The following is a 19550-nucleotide window of genomic DNA, read 5'->3' on the forward strand; positions in this document are numbered from 1 at the left end:
AGCAGGAAAGAATTATTATTATTATTATTTATGAAATAGTGCCCCAATAAAATTAAACTCTTCCAAAATCAGAAGGCATTGTTTAAAGATGACATATCAGTGGTTCCTCACTCCATTGCACTTGAGCTGTCTTTGGGGAACTTCCGTCCCCTGGAAGGGGGAAATCCCACCCCTGGAAGTCCCCCCCCCAAAGTCCCACTCCTCCAGCACTGGGTAACACCCAGTTTGGAAACACCTTTGAGTTTGGGCACTTGGTCACTAAAAGGTTCGCCAACACTGTGCCATGTTTTTGGCAGGATTGATTCAGATGAGGTTTGTCATTGCTTTCCTCTGAGGCAGTGGTCCCCAAACTGTGCCCTTTAAGAGTTTGTGGACTTCAGCTCCTAGAAGCCTCAGCCATATTGGTCAATAGTTTGGAATTCTGGGAGCTGACGTCTAAAATCTCTTCAAGAGCACAGTTTGGGGATCACTGCTCTGGGGCATAGAGAGCGTGGCACTACACTACAATGGTTCTGAAAGGTAAGCATCTCCCTCCCCCCCTCCGAAATATTCTTTCAGGCCCTCCAAATGTCTAGCATTGGAGGAACTTAAAATGCCAGTTGAGCATTTAGAAATACAATTTGGCCACCCAAATAAAAAGATCGTAAAAATATACCAAGGGAAGAAACCAAGGGGATGGTTGGGTGGGAAGCAGCAAATACTAGAATTCTGGGTGTGAACAATTATCTTACTCTTTGCAAGGCTAGAAATTTGGGGACTGAATGACATTTTTGCGGGGGTATGATGACCAGATACATCCTTCTTTTCTAGATCATGTCCTACATTTCAGCCTTCTGTCCAGGGGGACTGTCAAAATGTCCTCCATTTTCAGCATAACTAAGAAGCATGAAATTACATTTCTGGGAGTTTTTAGCCTTTGGTTTGTAATGTCCTCCGTTCATCTCCATTTCGGGAACCCTGTTGGCACAGCGGTTAAAGGCCTGTACTGCAACCAGAAGGTGGTGAGTTCAATCCCAGGCCAGGGGTCCACTCAGCCTTGTGTCCTTTTGTAGGTCTCTAAATTGAGTACCCAGCTTGTTGGGGGCCATTGGCTTACACATTGTAAACCGCTTAGGGAGTGCTTCAGTGCACTGATAAGTGGTATAGAAATGTACTTGCTATTGCTATCTTGAATGTCCTATGTTTTGTGGTGGCTTGTCCTACAAGGCTGTGAGGACCCTACATGTTTTTTTTTAACATTCTTACTTGCGGGGGCAATGCCTTCATTTCTTCCTCTCACTGGATCATGCCATTATACCACATTGACATATGCACCCATGCTGCTTTTCACCTTTCTTATTATGCCTTTTAATGTTTTTATAGTGCTGCACAAGAGAGGACATTAATGGTCCAAAAGCAAATGAAGCCCTTGTCCCACAACAAACTCCAACTCCCAGAATTCCATAGCCTTGAACCAGAAACGAGTTAAAGTGGTGCCAAACCGGGTTATGTCTCCAGTGTGGATGCAGCCCAAGAGGCCTAAGCTTAGGCTGTTGTGCTTTGGATACCTCAAGAGAAAACAGAACTCACTAGAAAAGACAGCAGTTCTTGACAAAGCAAAATGTTGTTTACAGTATTTGTTTGTTTACTGATTTACTTGTGGGATTTATACCCCACCTTTCTCCCCAAAATGGAATTGATAAACCCAACAGGGTGCTATTTGGACTGGATGATGGCCCTTGTGGCCTCTTCCAAACCTATATTACCCAGAGTTTGGACAAGAAGGCACACTTTCTGGACCCTGGTCCTGAGGCTCCTTCAGACTCCAAGGGGCCCCTGCTTCTCCTCAGCTGGGGCCAGGGACGAGCTCCTTTTTCCTTGGCATCCCTCTGTCTCCCCCTTTGTCCTTTGCCCCTCCCTCCTCAGCAAAGTTTGGGGATCCAGAGTGAGTAGGGATGCCCTTGGCTCCCCCCTTGTTCTCCACTTGGTCCCTCCCTCCCCGTTGCGACAAAGGGGGGGGGGGGAGGCTGGGGCTGGGCTCGCCTTGCAGGTAGCCGAGAGCAGGGAGCCCCTTCTGGCCCTGCCGCGGAAGGTCCGAGGCGCTTCCTCCGCTGGCTGAGTGACAGCCCCTCGCCTATATAAAGCCGGCCCCAGAAGCTCTGGGAAGCCACTCCAGAGAGAGAGACAGACGGACGCTCTTTGCTCCTTTCCCCTCCTGGAGAAGGCTCTGCATCTGCCGCAGAAAAAGGCCATTCGCCTCCTCTGGGCTTGGAGCGAGGCGCTCAGGAAAGGCGGGAGAGCAGGTAAAAGTTTGGGGATGAAGGAGAAAAAGTGTTTTGAGGGGAAGGTGTCATGAGGAATTCCCCATTTGCAGGTGGAGATGGTTCAGGGGAGGGGTTTAGGGCGCTTGGTGGCTGCATCCGCACTGCAAAGATCATCCGGTTTGACACCCCTATGAGTTCATAAAACCTGGGCGGGGGGGTCATTTGTCCTACTGATTTCAACATAACTTTTCCCCCAAAGCTTGTGGGGAGCACTAAAACTCCCAGAATCCCCCAGCCATCATGACCAGGAGCTGCAGTGCAGGCTGGGGGATGCTGGGAACTGGAGTTCAACTGTCCCCATTGATTTCATAGGACCTGGGGGGGGGGGACATTTGTCCCACGGATTCCAACAAGACCTTTTCCCCCAAAGCTTGTGGGGAAGTGTCCCCCCCACTGGACTAAAACTCCCAGAATCCCCCTGCTTCTCCCAATTTTGGCTGCATCCGTCCTGCAGAAATAATCCGGTTTGGTACCCCACGGCTTCATGCTATGGAATTCTGGGAATTGTTTAATTCAAACAGTTAAACAAAATACATTATTAAAATGGAACAACAGTGTCGCAACAAACGAGCATTCCCAGAATTCCATAGCACAGAGCCGTGGAGGCAGCCAAAGGGGTGCCAAACCGGATTATTTCTGCAAGGCGGATGCTGCCAAAGTTACCAGAAGCAGAATTCGAGGAAAATTGGACTCCAGTTCCCAGCATCCTCATCCTGCAGTGCAGCTACTGGTCATGCTGGCTGGGGGATTCTGGGAGTTGTAGTCCAGGGGGGGAAAAAACCTCTCCACAAGCTTTGGGGGAAAAGGTCTTGTTGAAGTCAGTGGGACAAATGACCCCCCCCCAAAGGTCCTATGAAATCAATGAGGCAAGTGCCCCCCCCCAGGTCCTTGAATTCATGAGGAGATTAAATAGGGCTGGAGTCCGTTGTTGTTGTTGTTGTTGTGTGCCTCCAAGTCGTTTCCTATCATGGGATTTTCTTGGCAAGTTTCTTTAGAGAAGGCTTGCCTTTGCCTTCCTATGAGGCTGAGAGAGTGTGACTTGCCCAAGGTCACCTGGTGAGTTTTTGTGGCTGAGCAGGGATTTGAACCCTGCTCTCTCTCCAGTGTTGGAGTCCAACACTCAAACACTACACCATGCTGGAGTCTGATCCTTGCCTCTTTAGATCAGGGGTAAGTCCCATTGAGTGCAATGGGACTGGTACCCAGACAGGACTGCTGCCTACCTCCTTTTCTCAGTCTCTTGGGTGGTTGGTTTGTGTTACTGTTTACCTATTTCCTTCTTGTAGAAGAGCTTTTCAGCGGTGGCTTAAGGGAGCCAAGCTTTAGGACTAATAAGACACAGGACTAACCCATTGCTGGCAAGTTTTCCTGGAGAAATGGATTGGAATGGAAGTCATTTTTGTGAAGCATTTGAAGGAGACTGTGACTATCAATTTTTAGCTTTCAGGATGGGAACTTTCACTGTCCAGCACCCCACATAAACCCCAGAGGACAATCTTATGTGGATCTAGTTGGGAACAAGTCCTGTGTCGTCCAGCAATTGTTTAAAGCCTGCATCCTTAAAGCAGGGCAAGTTGTTACTCCCCAGAGCTCCCAAGGCACAAGATGCAGCAGCATCTTTGGGGCACAGTTGCTTGTGACCAAGCAAGCCCCATGTGAAATGAATGGAAGCTCCATGAAAACTCTTCATTAATTTCACTGGTGTCTGAAATGAATGGGAACGGTGCAAGAACCCCCATTCTGCACAAGAAAACATCATTTTGAATCAGACACTTTGTCAACAGTATTCTTATCCAGGAATGGCACCTACTAAGTTTTTATGTTGATTGCTTTTTTTGATAATGCAGCCATGGCTTGATAAGATGAAGTGTTTCTTCAGATTACAATGGGCTCAAAGCAGTTTGTCCAATGCCTGTATAGTTGATCATATATATATACTTATTGGCAGAGTAGCTAAGCATGCACTTAAATCTTCCAAGGGAAGTAAAGGGCCTGAAACAGTGCTTAACTTCAACTCCCATTCTGCCCACACTTAGCCTTGGAATATTGTTGAATGGCTAGTCCCCTTGCTCTAGTTAATTGCCACACATTATGCCAAAGGACCAAGTAGGTGTCTGCGAATGACAAGGTCCCATCATACAAAATGGACACGATCCACTTGTGCAAATAAGTTAACATTCCTTGCTTTTGGTGTGATGTGATCTTTGGAATTGTGCATCAAGGACGGCACTGGCGCAGTGAGTGGAAAAGACTTCCTTTTCAAGCCATACATTTAGTCAGAAGTAAATCCCATTGAATTCAATGGGGTTGATGCCAATAAGCTGTGAATTTGTAATTTTATCTGGATCAGGTTTTTAAGTATATCATGAAATGTACTGAAGCTTTCAAATCAAAGTAATATGTGACTAGGTTCACTCTATTGACTGCATTCAGACCCTGACCAGATGTGCAACCCATTCATAAGCAAGCTTACTCAGAAGTAATACCTACTGGTATTCAGTGAAACATTATATAAAGTCAATATAGGATAGAGTATAAGGCTGGATAGGATTGCAGCCTTACATCCAAAAGAAAATGCATTATAATGATATAGCATCCGTGATATAGCAATAACTACTGAGAAGCAGTCTGCTATTTTTCAAATAACTAGTGTGTGTGTGTGTGTGTGTGTGTGAGAGAGAGAGAGAGAGAGAGAGAGAGAGAGAGAGTTGAGACTGAGACTGAGACTGAGAGACTGGAATTTGCTGTTATAGCTTAATATATAAGTTAAATTACATGTGAAACCCTGCTGGAAATACCATTATCTTCCAAGAATGTAGCTCTGTAGCTAGCCAAAAGTGGATTTAAGAGATGCAATAACTAGTAGACTATTTAAGTGCCTAGGCGTCTCATGGAAAACTTTTGAAGACAATCCTAGTTATACTATATATATTTCCATGAATTTATTAGGAAAGTTATTAAACACTTGTGTCCCCATTCTAACTAGTTTTTGAGTGAGGATTCTCACCAATGCCATCAAAATCAAATCTGGATCAAGCATAGGGATTATAACACAAATACAGAAACATACTTGAAAATTACAAATACATAGTAATTTTATATGAATAGCAGGGTTTATAAGGATGCTCCATTTAGAGTAGACTGTTAATAAAACTGTTAATAAAAAGAAGCAGAATTTAATTGGAATAAAATAGTTTCCTTTGTACATTTGTGGGGGATGTATTAGTCTTTAAAATGGAAAAGGATATTCAGTAATGCATATATCTTGGTTAGCAGGCATTATGTTACACCGGAGCTGGCTGTTGTGGCTGACAATCTTGTTAACTTTGTGGGATTCATCAGAGGCTCAAGGTATGTCTTGAAATATCTGTAAAATTTTAGTCCAAGCATTTTTCATGTCCAAAGAGTAGACAGAAACTGCTATAACTATAAACACAGTTTCTCAAAGAAATTAGCCTGCAGTCTTATGCACACCCACTTGGCTTGGCCTTGAGAATAATTGTTCAAATATTTATTTCCATTGCATGCCTGAAACATGAAGCTAGCTTGAATAGACAACATATCTTACAAGAAATGTATCAAGGAAATGGGTGGGGGAAAACCAACAAAAAGATCAATGGAACAAATTTTGAGTGCACATCAATTGTTCAGAAGCACTAAATTAACTTGTGGTCTCCTTACACACTGGCAACTCAGCTAATTATATTTAGAATTTGGTTCACTTTGCTGAGAATTGACATTCAGCCAATCGTATGAAAAACTGCCATTTTTAAAATTTGCATCCTGATTGACCACAATAATAATTTATATATGGGATTCATAGTGATGACTGGTGGTTCCTGTGTCAATGGAGCACTGAATCTATTCCAGGACTGCAGCCTTAAGAGTAGTATTCAGCACATTTGGAAACTCCCTTAAATTTCACACTAAATCTCAGAGTAGATTCCTCCTCTTGTCACTGGGACTTTCACTGCTAACTCTCATTTCCTTCATTTCAGTAAATATTACAACAGTAGCAGGTATTCCTAGATGATTAATAAGACCCAGTGCTATCGATTTAAACATTCATTCAGTTTCACTAAGAACATTACTTCTACAATTTCTTTAAGAGCCAATGCCAAATAGACAGAGTTGCTGGATTAGCAGCAATCATTCATAACCCATAAAGAAGAAACAATAACTACAACAATATATGTTTTTATTTATTTCACTTCTATACTGCCTTTCTCCCAAAAAGAGTCCCAAAGTCATAGAATCATAGAATCATAGAATCATAGAGTTGGAAGAGACTGCACAGGCCATCCAGTCCAACCCCCTGCCATGCAGGAAATCCAAATCAAAGCATCCCTGACAGATGGCCATCCAGCCTCTGTTTAAAGACCTCCAAGGAAGGAGACTCTATCACCCTCTGAGGGAGTGCAATTCCATTGTCGAACAGCCCTAACTGTCAGGAAGTTCCTCCTAATGTTCAGGTGGAATCTCTTTTCCTGCAGCTTGCATCCACTGTTCCGGGTCCTGTTCTCTGGAGCAGCAGAAAACAAGCTTGCTCCCTCTTCAATATGACATCCCTTCAAATATTTAAACAGGGCGATCATATCACCTCTTAACCTTCTTTTCTCCAGGCTAAACATCCCCGTGGCTCATAAGATAAAAAAAGATTGTTAAAATGTCACAATAAAGCCACAAAAGAGCTGTCATTAGGAGTTTTACCCTCTGATGATGGGGCCTTAGCTCTATAGAAGAAGGCATAACATTGTCTTTCCCAGCCTTGGGTCCCAAAATATTACCATGCTCCAGTCATCCCTGACCAGCAACTACCAGACATTTCATGGGCCACGGTGAGCATGATAGTTCAATACTATCAGAAAATTAAAATACAGTGTTACCCCGGGTTACGAAAATAATTCGTTCCGCCGCCGCTTTCGTAACCCGAAAGGCTTTCGCAAGCCGAAACCCCACAGGCGCTAATGGGGAAAAGCCGCGATTTGGTGCGAAAAAGCGCCGAAAAGCACCAAAATTTCTTTCGTAACCCGAAATAACCTTCGTAACCCGGAACAGTTTTTTTCAATTGGATTTTTTCGTAACCCGGAAATTTCGTAAGGCGGCGCATTCGTATCCCGGGGTAACACTGTATGGGAAAATCCAGAGGTTCAGCCCTGGATGTGAGAAGTCCAAGGTTTAGTCTTAGGTCTTGGGAATGAGAAAGCCCCTTACTTGTGATCCTTTAGATGCCTGTAAGATTAACTAGACCATTAGACTAGATGGGTCACTGGTCTGATTTAATATAAAGCAGCACTTTACAGTCTATGCAATGCAGAAAACTAGCAGTGGCAATGCATACTTTGAAATAAATCTAATCTTTCTGCCATCTTAAGAAACTTGGCACTGTGCTTTTTATTACGTTGGTTCTATGGGAAGTGCTGTATTGCTGCTTCTCCCAGTGCCTCCATGTGACATGAGAAGACTGAGAATACATGGGAGAAACCTATTCTGTACTTGGACTCCTCTCCACCTTGGCAGTGAGGAGAAGGTATGATGTGGCTCCTCAGCTGAGATAGAAAGAATTGTATAGGAAGTAGTATCTCCCAGGGTAAACAGGCCTGGAAGATAGCCCCTCTCCAATCAAACTGTGCAACCTATTTCTCACAATATTTTAGAAACAGAATATGTGGGATTCCCTGAGCATATGGCTAACTTGAATGACCACAATTTAATTCCTTCATTATTTATCCAGTACGATTCATTGATAGCATGCTGGTTGGGTTCAAAGAGACGCTGGTGTACATTTCTGTTTAGCTGGGGATGGCCCTGACCCATGCAAACTCTCCACCTGATTTTTCCCATGTGTAATGCAGTGCTGTAGGTGATCTACCTCTTAAAAATTATTGTGGGCATGGGTGAGTTGATTGCTACAAATTGTCCCTTCAAGTCTGCAGACTTGAAAATCTGCGGACTTGAAATTCCTCAGAGGAGCAACTACCATTAACCCTATGGGACATGCACTCATAGTGCATGCCCTGCACGCACACACCCCATTCAAGCCTATTGGGCTTGAATATGTGTGAGTTTTGGAACTTGCCGGGGGGGGGGGGGTCTGGAACGGGCGACTGTATATGCTAATTGGTAATGCTCAAACCATACTTTATAATGTGACCTGTTAGCTAATGAGACACCACCATGCTGTACATTTCTTTATTAATCATGTTCATCCATGTTGATGACTTTGCAGATGAAGACAGAGTGGATGAGACCACATTTGACTTGATGCAAATCAGCAACATCAACAGGAAGACCATAGGAGCAAAAGCATTTCGGGGTAATATTTCTGGGTTCCCAGCATACCGCTTCATCCGGTTTGATCATATACCGCCACTTAACTCTGAGAAATTAAAACAGATTATTCAACTGATCCAACAAAATGAGGGGTTCATTCTTACTGCTACCTTCAGGCAAGACAGGGACTCCAGGGGCACCATCATTGCATTGGATGGCCCTGGCATCTCTCAGCGGCAATTTGAAATTATTTCCAATGGCCAAGACAATACACTTGAGCTTTCCTATTGGGTAGATGGCTCCCGAAAGGGATATCCTTTGGAAGATGTGGACTTAGCTGATGTACAGTGGAAGAATATCACTGTACAAGTAACAGGAGAAAACTATAGTCTCTATGTTGGGTGTGACCTCATTGACAGTTTAAGCCTGGAGGAACCTTTCTACGAAAACCTGAAAGCAGAGAAAAGCAGAATGTATGTGGTAAAAGGATCTGCGAGAGAGAACCACTTCCGGGTAGGTAATCTGCAAATGATACAGTTTATGAGTCAAATAACATACAGTGCAGTACTATCTATATCTATCAGGAAATAAGTCCTCCTCAGTTCAGTGAGACTTACTTCCAGGTAACTGTGTATAAGATTTTACCCTTAATTGTCTTGAACTGAGTATCATGGTATCATGAGACACTAATCATTTACACTTGGTCGAAAATCCATCTGTACTCAATGACTTTTTATTTGTGGTAGGTATGTTTAATATTGCATTCTCTTAGGTCAAGACTAAACAAAATTCAACTAATGGAGCTCTCACTGAAAGCTATAATCTTGTATCTAGTCTCGCTCTTCTCCCTAAAATGGGTAATAAAATATTTCATTTCATTTGTAGCCCACAGTTCAACTTTCCAGGGTCCTAGAAGATTCAAGTTGCATGTATAGTTCTACCCCCATTTTTATTCTCACAGTCCGGTAATAACTGAGATTAAGTTAGGAGAGAATGACAGGCCCAAGGTCACCCAATGTGCACTGTGGCTGACTAGGCTTTTCAACCTGCACTATTGCTTCAGCACCTAGGAAAGTGCTGTTAAAATTTGTGCCAAACTCTGAAGTTGATTTATTGTCCAGTTGATGTGGAAGGTATTAACCACCACTGATTATGGGAAGAGGAAGCAGAACTTTTCTGCCAGAGCAGTAAGGTAAAACTTCACCATACACCATGCTTGAAGGGCCTTTTCTAGGGACTTCAATTTCTTGTCTGTTTTGGAACACTAGTCCTGGCTTTTCTTACATTACTCACTTCATATATAACTAAATTAAGAGCCCCATTTTCTGATAGCTAAAACAAAGGCATGTTTTGGAATCAGCAGAATCCCAGATTGAATCACTCTCATTAAGTAAGATCTGGAAATGTCTGCACCAAAGTGTCAATCAGATTCAGAAGGATCCAGTGACCCAGATGGTGTGTCTGCAAAAATGGATACATTTCTCCCTAAGCACTCTGTATAGGAGGAGAGGGGGGAAGAAATGAAAGGGTGTGGTTTTGTGACTGGAAACACTAGCTTTTAATTACATACTGATAATTAATTATGATTTATCATAGCTTTCCATTCCTGGTGTTTTGGAAAAGCCACTGAAGTAATATGTTTCAGGATGTTTCAGTGTACGTTGCCAGTTCTCTCTCCTAGGGAACAGGAACAGGAACATTAAACAAGTCTTTGTGGCATCTGTGGGATCTGGGAGTGTGAAGGAGTTTGTGCTTCACTGAAAATATTGATGGTTTCTGTCATTCTGCAATTGTATGACCCAATGTCACCACAGAATGAACTATTGGACGTCTTTCTGCCTCTCCCACTGTGTTGTTCACGTTCATCATCCAGCCTGGCCTATTATGCTTCCTTTGACTTTGGTGCACATAGAACAAACAAATATTAAGCCACTTATAATTCATTATAATTTCATATTTCCCATGCTTCTGTTATGTATACTATTGTTATTGTCTTACATATGACTCCTACACTACACAGAGAGGGTTAAGGGGAAGGAAATAATGATCAAATTAGGACTTTGAGAAAAATTTCTTTACCAGTAGTTCTAAAATTCTGCAAGTGTCTTAGCTGAGGCCACTACTATGCTGACTCTTGAATATATTTATCTTCCACTTGATAGGAACATATGGAATGGGCTTTGGTGAAGATCATGTGGCTGCTTTATAGCCCATTAAGAGTCAACTTAGAAGGGAGTAACTGTCTGAAAATGCAAACCAGTTCTGAGAAACAAATAAAAAACCCACTTGATTTCCAGTAATAGTCTCAGGTACACATGGTGATACAAGTCAGATTGGGGAACTACAAAATTGATTTGAAACAAATTGGGTCATCATCTGAAAGTGAGAATTGAGGCCTGTGTTTTGGGGTCAGTGCATACCCTTCCTAAAGAATTAACAATAAAGGTTATGGTGTAGTAGTTTGAGTGTTGAACTACAACTTTGGAGGCCAGGGTTCAAATCCCTGTTTGGCCATGGAAATCCACTGTATGACTTTGGGCAGATCACACACACTCAGCCTCAGAGGAGAGCAAAGGCAAACCCCCTCTAAACAATTGTTGCCAAGAAAATAGACTGATACAAGCCTTAGGGCCTTAGGGCTCCCCCAAGTCAGAAATCTTTCAGAGCTCAGAGGGCCATTTATTTTTATATCAAGTAAAATATTGTTCAGATATACACTTAAGAGTTCTGCTGGGAGATACATAATGTTTTTGGTGAAGACCATGTGGTTGCTTCATAGTTAATTAAAATCAGATGTCTAGGTTGCCTCTGCTAATGGATAGGCCAAATGCCTTGCTCCTTAATAAGTTATCTAGCTGTTTTTTCCACCCATCGTCCTGCTAGCCTATGTGACCAGTTCCTTCCCCTGGTATTTCACTTATTATGTAGGGAGAAAAATGAGGGTATTGCTTCACTACAAATAAGAATTTTGACCCCTCTCATGAATTTTTCCTAAGGTCTCCAAATTGCTAGAATTGCTTAGAGTGAGATACTGAAGAACATTCACAACTAGGACTCTTATATTTGCTGCATTTGCCTTCCCTTGGTAATTTTGCCTGACTACATCTTTAGGTGTCTACATTGTATTTCTAAATGTTCAGTGGATGTTTCAAGACACTGCATTGCTAGAAATTTGGAGACTGATGGAAAATATTGGGAAAGGGGGAGAACTATTATTTGAGGGGGCACTTTGGCCCCCTCATAGCTACACCACTTTCTGAGAGGGCCAGGTCTATGTGCTTCTTTGCTAGTACAACTTTTGAATATGGCATTGACCTAAAAAAAAAGAAAGGCCACCATGTTTCTGATTGCTTGCCAATATTAAGTGTGCCACAAAACTGTAATAGAAAAGTTCTGCAAAAGAATTCACTAAATAAAATGTTCCCTCTCTAAAAGTGAGCAGTTGGATATGTGTGTGTGTCTGTGTATGCTCCTTGAGTGATCCTTTGGCCTAATTGTTTGAGTACAGAAAACATCCATGCACAATAAGCCATGCACAATGCTTTAGTAATATTAAAGTGCAGTTCATCACATTACTCAGAAGTCAGTCCAGTGGGCTGTTTGCCAAGGAAGACAGCATCATCTATAGTCCCAGTGACTAATCCCTGTAGCTATAAAATTGAGTGAAATTCCCTTCTGGAATCTTAGGTGATCTTTTATTGCTGGTGGTGTGATTCTCTTAGAATCTCTTAGTTGGCCTCTCCTAGCCACCCAAGAAATTTCATACTGGTTCCCTTTGTGAAGGAATTTAAAAGCAGATTTATAGTTTTTTGTGGGTTTTTCAGGCTATGTGGTCATGTTCTAGAAGAATATGGCCACATAGACCAAAAAAAAAAAAAAAAAAAACCCCACAAAAAACTATGGATGCCGGCCATGAAAGCCTTCGACTTCACATTAAAAGCAGATTGTTGGGAGTGTGATACTAAGCAGGGAGTGGGAGCACATAGGTCTGATGGAGCCAAAATTAGCTCAGTCTTTGAACATGCTCCCCAAAATGCTCAAAGACTCAAACCAGTGCTAGAATGATTCCCTCCCCCCAACTCAAAAGGCCAAGAAAAGAGCATTGAATATCATGAAACATTGTGGTTGTGAGTGGAAATGCTTCTTCTGCACACTTGCAGTACATCCCAGGATCTAGTATTTGGTACTCTGCTATGTTAAAAAAAATATAGATTATATTACAATGTGTCTCCCATTGCAGCTTTCAAGTATTTTAAAGGGTGACACAACTACTAGAACACCTTGTCTCTCATATGGAATAGCCCTGTGTCACTGTGTTTCGCTGCAACTTTCTGAAATTTTCCTAGTTCCTGAGTCTGATATATGCTAGCTTCAGAATGCAAAATTATTTTTGGTATGCAACCTAGTTTTGCTGAAAAATGAAAGTCAACAAATGTATATTAAAGATGCAAGGAAATTAGGCTACAATCTCATACTCCCTTTCTGGAGAGTGAGCCACACTGAGTGCAATGAGATTCACTTCTGAGTAGGAAAGTGCAGGGTAAGGTTGCTAATTAGCCATTCCATTTCTCTCATGGAATGCTGAGAACTAGAATTCTGTGCTGCTGCTAGGGCTAACTATCTAGGAATTTTCAGCACAATCCTATGATTTTTTTTAAAGATGGTAGTTAAACTGATACAAAAATAAACTGAAATTGTAGAGTACCTAAAATATTGTTTTCTTTCATTTGCTTATACTTTCATGGGGCTCAAGATGGTATACTTTGTTTCCTCCTATTTGAGAGCATTCTTACTACAATTTGTAAGGTTGCTGAGGCTCAGAAGCTGGTTAAAGACCACCTTATGATTTTGTTGTGTAAGACCTCCTAGTATGTAATGCCTGCTGACCACTCTACCACTTTATCTCTCATATGGAATAGCCCTATGTGCTACTGTAAAGAAAACTGGGGTACCTGATAGTACTCTAGAATTTTTGAATATTCTGTGCTGAAAAATTCCTGCTTTGTTTATGAACCAAGTATATGAATAATATTAAAAATATATTTTTTACAATTCAGTAGGTTTGAATGTTAAGTTAGAAAATGTAAAGAGAAGAAAAGGTAGTCCAACAAGCTGCTATTATATCCTTATAATAATACAAAAGACTTTTTAATTATTGCTTGTAGGGTCTTATACAAAATATTCATCTGATTTTTGGAACGTCAGTAGAGGATATCTTACGCAACAAAGGATGCCAGAAGAGCCAATCAGGTAAGGAAAAAAAAAGTACCATTATTCATTAATGGCTTATTTTGCCTCTTACCGCCTAGCTGCAGGTTCTAGCAGGATGTGTGAATAAGCAGAAGATGAAGGGAGACCATGAACCTTACTGCATTACAAAACAAACCCGACACAATGCTGAGTCTTTCTGCTTGCTTCCTTGCAAGATATTGAAGCACGTTTGTTCTCTTCCAGGTTGTGCAACTGTCCTGTTCGGAAAAACACCAATTTTCAGATCATCTCCCATGCTTTTATGACCTGAAAAGAATGAAAGTGTTTCAGTATCATATGGAGAAGCAAACAGAGGCGGGTTACAGACCACCCGTTTGGGGCGGGCTGCACCCGCCCCTTTCCCCGGTGCATTGGGGCCTCAGCTGCCAGACTGGCAGCCTCCAAGGCCCCAATCCGCCGCATTGCAGGCTGTGGGGAAGCGGCAAAAGGCCGCTTCCCCGCAGCCTGAAAAGGGGTGTCCTTGGGGCTTCAAGCCCCAAGGACACCCCGCGGCGGTGGGGAGGAGGAGAAAGGGGCCGCTTGGCCCCTTTCTTCCTTGCTTCACTGGGCGCAGCCATCTGAAGGCTGCGCCCAGCGAAGCAAAGCGGCGCCGCAAACCAGGAAGCAGCTCTGAAACGGAGCTCCTTCCTGCTTTGTGCAAAGAGCACACTAAGCGCCCTGGCGCGGAGCAACAACGTCACATCCGCGCCGCCCTGTATAGAGGCGGCACGGTCGTGACGTCGTCATGGCGGCCCCCATGTGGAAGGGGAGCCACCATTTTGTACGGACTCAGTCTGTACTTTCATGGCGGTCTGTAACCTGCCAGAGAAAGCTTTTGCTGTGTGTCGGGTTTGTTTGACAATCATAAATGTAGGGAAAGGAAATTTTAGCATATATAGAGTTGAACTCAATCTTCTGGCCATGTCCTACCTGACATCACTATGGCACAAACAAGCAGGGGGGCACGTTCATTACTTGCAGGGGCAAAGTTCTTGTCTGTATGATATATTTATAAGTTATTAAAACTGAAGATTAATGCATGATACAATCTTTGGTTTGTGTGTATGTGTCTCAAGGTTGCCTATGGTAACCTCATGAATTTCATAGGGTTTTCTTAGAAAAGGCATATTCATTCCTTCATTCTTAGGAAAGGCATACTACATTCCTCTGAATATAGCCTGTAGCACCTGCCACTCCTTGGTGATCCCCAAAAGACACAATAATGGGACCAGAGTTAGAAAAGCTTCTAAATACGTTAAAGAGAGAAATAATGGACCTCACATTAATTATTCAAAAACTGATACAATGCAAGAAAAACCAAAAATATTGATTGCCAGATTCTGTAAGTGCACAGTTCAATCTGCGGTAATAGTTATGATAGAATTCATGTAATACAAGGGGAAATGGAGAAACACATTTTTTTTTTAAAAAAAATCCAAAACAGAACCAGTATAACTAGTAAGAGTCTGGAGGCCTCTTTTTGCTCACCCCTTAGTTGTTATCATATCATATTGTCATGTCCTCTTCCTCCTCCTCCTTTATGTCTTTATGCCATTTCTGACTTATGGCAGGTGTAAGGCAAACCATGTGTTGATCACATGGTTGGGCTCCTTGTTGTGACCTTAGAGGGAGCAACTTATGCCAGGAGTGTCAGTGCCTAGCAGCACAGCAGGATACATGTGTAGACAGTTGCTTGATGTGCTCCAGATTTTTCTACAAAATTCAGAGGAAAAGGTGATTTTTTTAAAAAAAATATTTAGCCCAGGATAGGCAGGATTAGGTGTGGAGCTGGCCTTTTCTCAAGAAGACAGTCAGAAGTCAAATTGGGGATTTGGCCCTGTGCCATGAAGATTGGTCTCAGTGAGGGCAGGGAGAAGCCAGTTTAATTGGCCTATGGAGACATGCCCTTAGCTATGTGCTATTTATATAACTTAGTAGTAGTTTAGCTCTTGTATCTGTTTATATCATCAGTATTTTGGTGCCCAGATTTTCAGTTCTGGCAGGAGCAGAATTAGAGTTAATTCTTTGTGAAATGCTGCTGCTCTTCATTTGTATAACAGTGCTGCCTGGAAAAATGTTTTTTAAAAATGGAGAGAAGTGTTTGAGTGATATATCTATTACATTTCCTGATTTTCCATTTGCTCATTTACAACTCCTGATTTCCCAGAATTGAAGAATAGGGATAGAATGATGGATCTGTTTTAATTGCTGAAATTCCTACTGAACTCTTTGAACCTTTGAAAATGTCTTCTTCATACTTTGAAGAATGAAACTGCCAGCCGGGTATATATGTAATTTGTAAAGAAACCTATTTTAAGGTCAATTCAATCTACAGGAGGAAGATTTAAGGCCCAAAGTTACTGGACCTTGAGGTCCAAGTTACTGGTTACTGGACATGTAATGTAGGGCTTAGCTGTGATTATTTTAATACACACACACACACACACACACATTAAAAGTACTTTATTACAATTCATTTTTAGAAGCTTTATTTTCTCTGCCCTTTCCTTAAGATAAGTCATGCAACAACAAATACCAAATACAATAACACTAACCTCTCTTGTCAGATGTAAAGTTTTAGGTGATTTGCATTTCAAGCCTGTTTTGGCAGAAAAGTCAGATACACAGCCACACACTTTCATACAGCATTGTTTCCTCTTGAAACATCAGTGGCTGCATCCACATGGGCCAGAATATTCCAAGAGTAGCCCTGAGTGTTCTGATCCTGAAGCTGCCCTGTATTCCTCCCAGTATCTGGGCACTCTAGAATGATGCTGGGCAGATGTTTGCATGTGCATCCCACTGTTCTGCTTACTGCTGCTATTGCCACTACCACTGGTACAATTCACTCCCTTTGAGCAAAAAAATGAGACACCCCACATTGATCACATGGTTTGGGGCCTCATTCTGACCTCAGAGGGAGTGACTTGTGTCAGCAGTAGTGGCAGTGGGTGGTACAGTGGGATGCTTGTGCAAACAGCCATCTGGCATTGCTATGGAGGGCTCTTGATTTCCTGGGAAAGTGTGAGTTTTTAAAACCCATTTTAAGGGTGGTATAATGTGGGTTCTGTGCTGAATTGGTCTTGCATTGTCAGGGCAGTTTGAACCAGAATCAGGATTTGGCCCCTGCATTGTCTGGACTGATCAACATGAGGACAGGGGAAGGACGTGTTATGTGGCCCATGTAGATATGGTCACTGAGAAGCTGGCTTTCCAGTATAACAGAAGTGGGGGGATCAATGGTCCTCCAGAAGATGTTTGACTGCAACGCTCATAATCCTTCACAACTGGTTGTGTTTCCTAGGAATCATTAGATTTGCAGTTGAATAAAATCCAGAGGACCATGCAGTCACTCTACACCCATTACATTTTAAAGGAGGGGAGGGAAACATTTGGCTTTCTAGATAGTGATGAACTCATATTAACCGTTATGATTGGCCGGGTCATATTCCACACCCCTGCTGTCAGAAATGATCTAGAAATACAAATAATCAAATGTAATCCTCTAAGAAATGTGACTCCCAGGTTTTAGCTTTGACTAGATGTGAATTGCCAGTAGGAAGTGATGCCTTAGTGTTTGTTTTTGCCTTAGTGTGTGCTGCCTACCTGTATCCTGTGCTGATTCTACATCAACAGCTCACTTTAAAAATCTCAAAAATATCATCTTGTGATAACCTCATAAAGCTATTATGTGCATACATGACAGGAATAACTTCTTTCATTCACTGAAGATGTTCCTGAAAACAAGTGGTAGCTCATAACAAATTGTTCTGTTGTGCTTTGCTGCACTTCTTGAGCTTCCAGTCTAGAGGCTAAGACAGCCAAGTTATTTAAATTTCTCAGTGCTGGAAACAATTCATTACAGACCTAAGAAGATGGTTTACTTAACAATTGTCATTGTTGGGAGATTGATTAGCAGGATTAGCAGTAATTGTCTTCCCCCTGCCAAACAGTTTCTGTTCTTAACTGTATTTCTATGCCTCTGGATATTTACAGTCCTAAAGCCCAATTTTGCTCTCATTTAACAATGTTTATACAGCCTGTTTTTTTTTTAAAAAAATTCTTGGCAGCTTTGGAATTCTGATTAACAGTAATTTGTCCAAGCAAAACTATGATGCCCTGCTATTGTCTTCCCCATACTATCATTTGCAGTGGTAGTACAATGAAGCAATACATTTATGAAGACTCTTTGGCTCTCCTATCTAAATAGATTTTGTCCCTAAATAATAATTTATGTTAAATATATATTCTCCAAACGTGGGTTTGAATATTCAGAGAACATCAAAGAAATACTGTTGTACAGTCTTGGCAAGGGAAATGCTAGGTACACTTTCCCCAACTAATTTTTTGGTTTAAGCCAAGAAGCATAATAAAGTAGGAAGTATGTGGGGTTTTTTTTAGTAGTCTTGTTTTATTTTTCCTATGTATGATATTTTGTCATAAGTCAGGGCAGGACCCCTGTGACAGCAGCAAGTATATTTCTGACAGAGGTAGACTGCTGTCTGCTGAAGAGATAGTCTGGTTTAGAAAGAGTCCTGCTCTGTGTTTCTTTAAGCATGATGATAATGATGGTGATGATGAATCTTGTGTTTAATATTGAGAAAGAAGATTATGGGGAGTAAAATATTCCCTGGAAAATCTTTAATGTACAATTCTGTATTTGATTACTTGAATTTGGAGAAACTGAAGTCCATGTGCTCCATGTTTCAATCAAATAAATACCATCATTCCAAAGTCCTCAATTTCCTTCTAGGTATTTTGGAGAGCAACAACAAGGGCCTATTCCCAACAAAGTGTGACCTGGAGGTTCCTAAAGTTTTCCAGAGAGGGCCAAAAACATGTTCTTTAGGGGACACTGGGAAAAAGTGGGGCAAAACAATTGTGGGTTCTGTGGAGTTAGTGATCCAAGGCATCCGTGGACGTGGACAAGCTCCTTGGCTGTGTGAGAAGGACGACCTGCTCTCTCGACCCTTGCCCATCTTGGTTGACCGTTCAGGGAGGAGATATAATAACATCTTCATTACAGCTCATAATTAATACATCCCTCCGAGAGGGAAAATTTCCATCTGCCTTAAAACAGGCTATAGTGAAGCCACTCTTGAAGAAACCCTCCCTAGATCCCCTGCAGATGAGCAACTATAGACCGGTCTCCCTTTTACCATTCTTGGGCAAGGTGATCAAGAGGGCAGTGGCCTTCCAACTCCAAGCTGTCTTGGATGAAACCGATTATCTAGACCCATTTCAAACTGGCTTCCGAGCAGGATATGGAGTGGAGACTGCCATGGTCGCCTTAGTCGATGATCTCCGTCTGAGCATCGACAGGGGAAATGTGACCCTGTTGGTGCTCTTGGACATCTCAGCGGCCTTTGATACCATCGACCATGGTATCCTTCTGGAATGCCTGAGAGAGTTAGGCATTGGTGGCACTGCACTCCAGTGGCTCTGGTCCTACCTCTCAGGAAGATTCCAGATGGTGAGGCTGGGGGACTGTTGTTCTCGTAAAAGAGAGCTGACATCTGGCGTCCCTCAAGGCGCCATTTTGTCCCCCATGCTATTTAACATTTACATGAAGCCACTGGGAGAGATCATCTGGAACCATGGAGCTTGGTGTTATCAGTACGCTGATGACACCCAGATCTATCTCTCCATGTCTCTGACTGATACAGTGACTAAGGATGGCACCTCTCCTCTGGATGCCTGCTTGGAGTCAGTAATGGGCTGGAT

The 19550-nt window shown here is 42.3% G+C and overlaps 1 protein-coding gene across 2 annotated transcripts in view; it reads left to right on the top strand.

Annotated features, from left to right (window-relative positions):
• The first annotated feature begins 2159 nt into the window (after positions 1-2159).
• The window catches only part of THBS2 (thrombospondin 2), a 67972-nt gene continuing 50581 nt past the window's right edge, over positions 2160-19550 (top strand). The window contains exons 1-4 of one of the 2 annotated variants that reach the window (XM_042446137.1): positions 2160-2282; positions 5577-5654; positions 8533-9089; positions 13742-13826. In XM_042446137.1, coding sequence (XP_042302071.1) covers positions 5585-5654; positions 8533-9089; positions 13742-13826 — 712 coding nt within the window. In that variant the 5' untranslated portion in view covers positions 2160-2282; positions 5577-5584. The remainder of the gene's footprint in view (positions 2283-5576; positions 5655-8532; positions 9090-13741; positions 13827-19550) is intronic. The other variant, XM_042446136.1, reaches the window with a different exon arrangement.

This window comes from Sceloporus undulatus, chromosome 1, assembly GCF_019175285.1.
Source record: "Sceloporus undulatus isolate JIND9_A2432 ecotype Alabama chromosome 1, SceUnd_v1.1, whole genome shotgun sequence".
NCBI lineage: Eukaryota > Metazoa > Chordata > Lepidosauria > Squamata > Phrynosomatidae > Sceloporus > Sceloporus undulatus.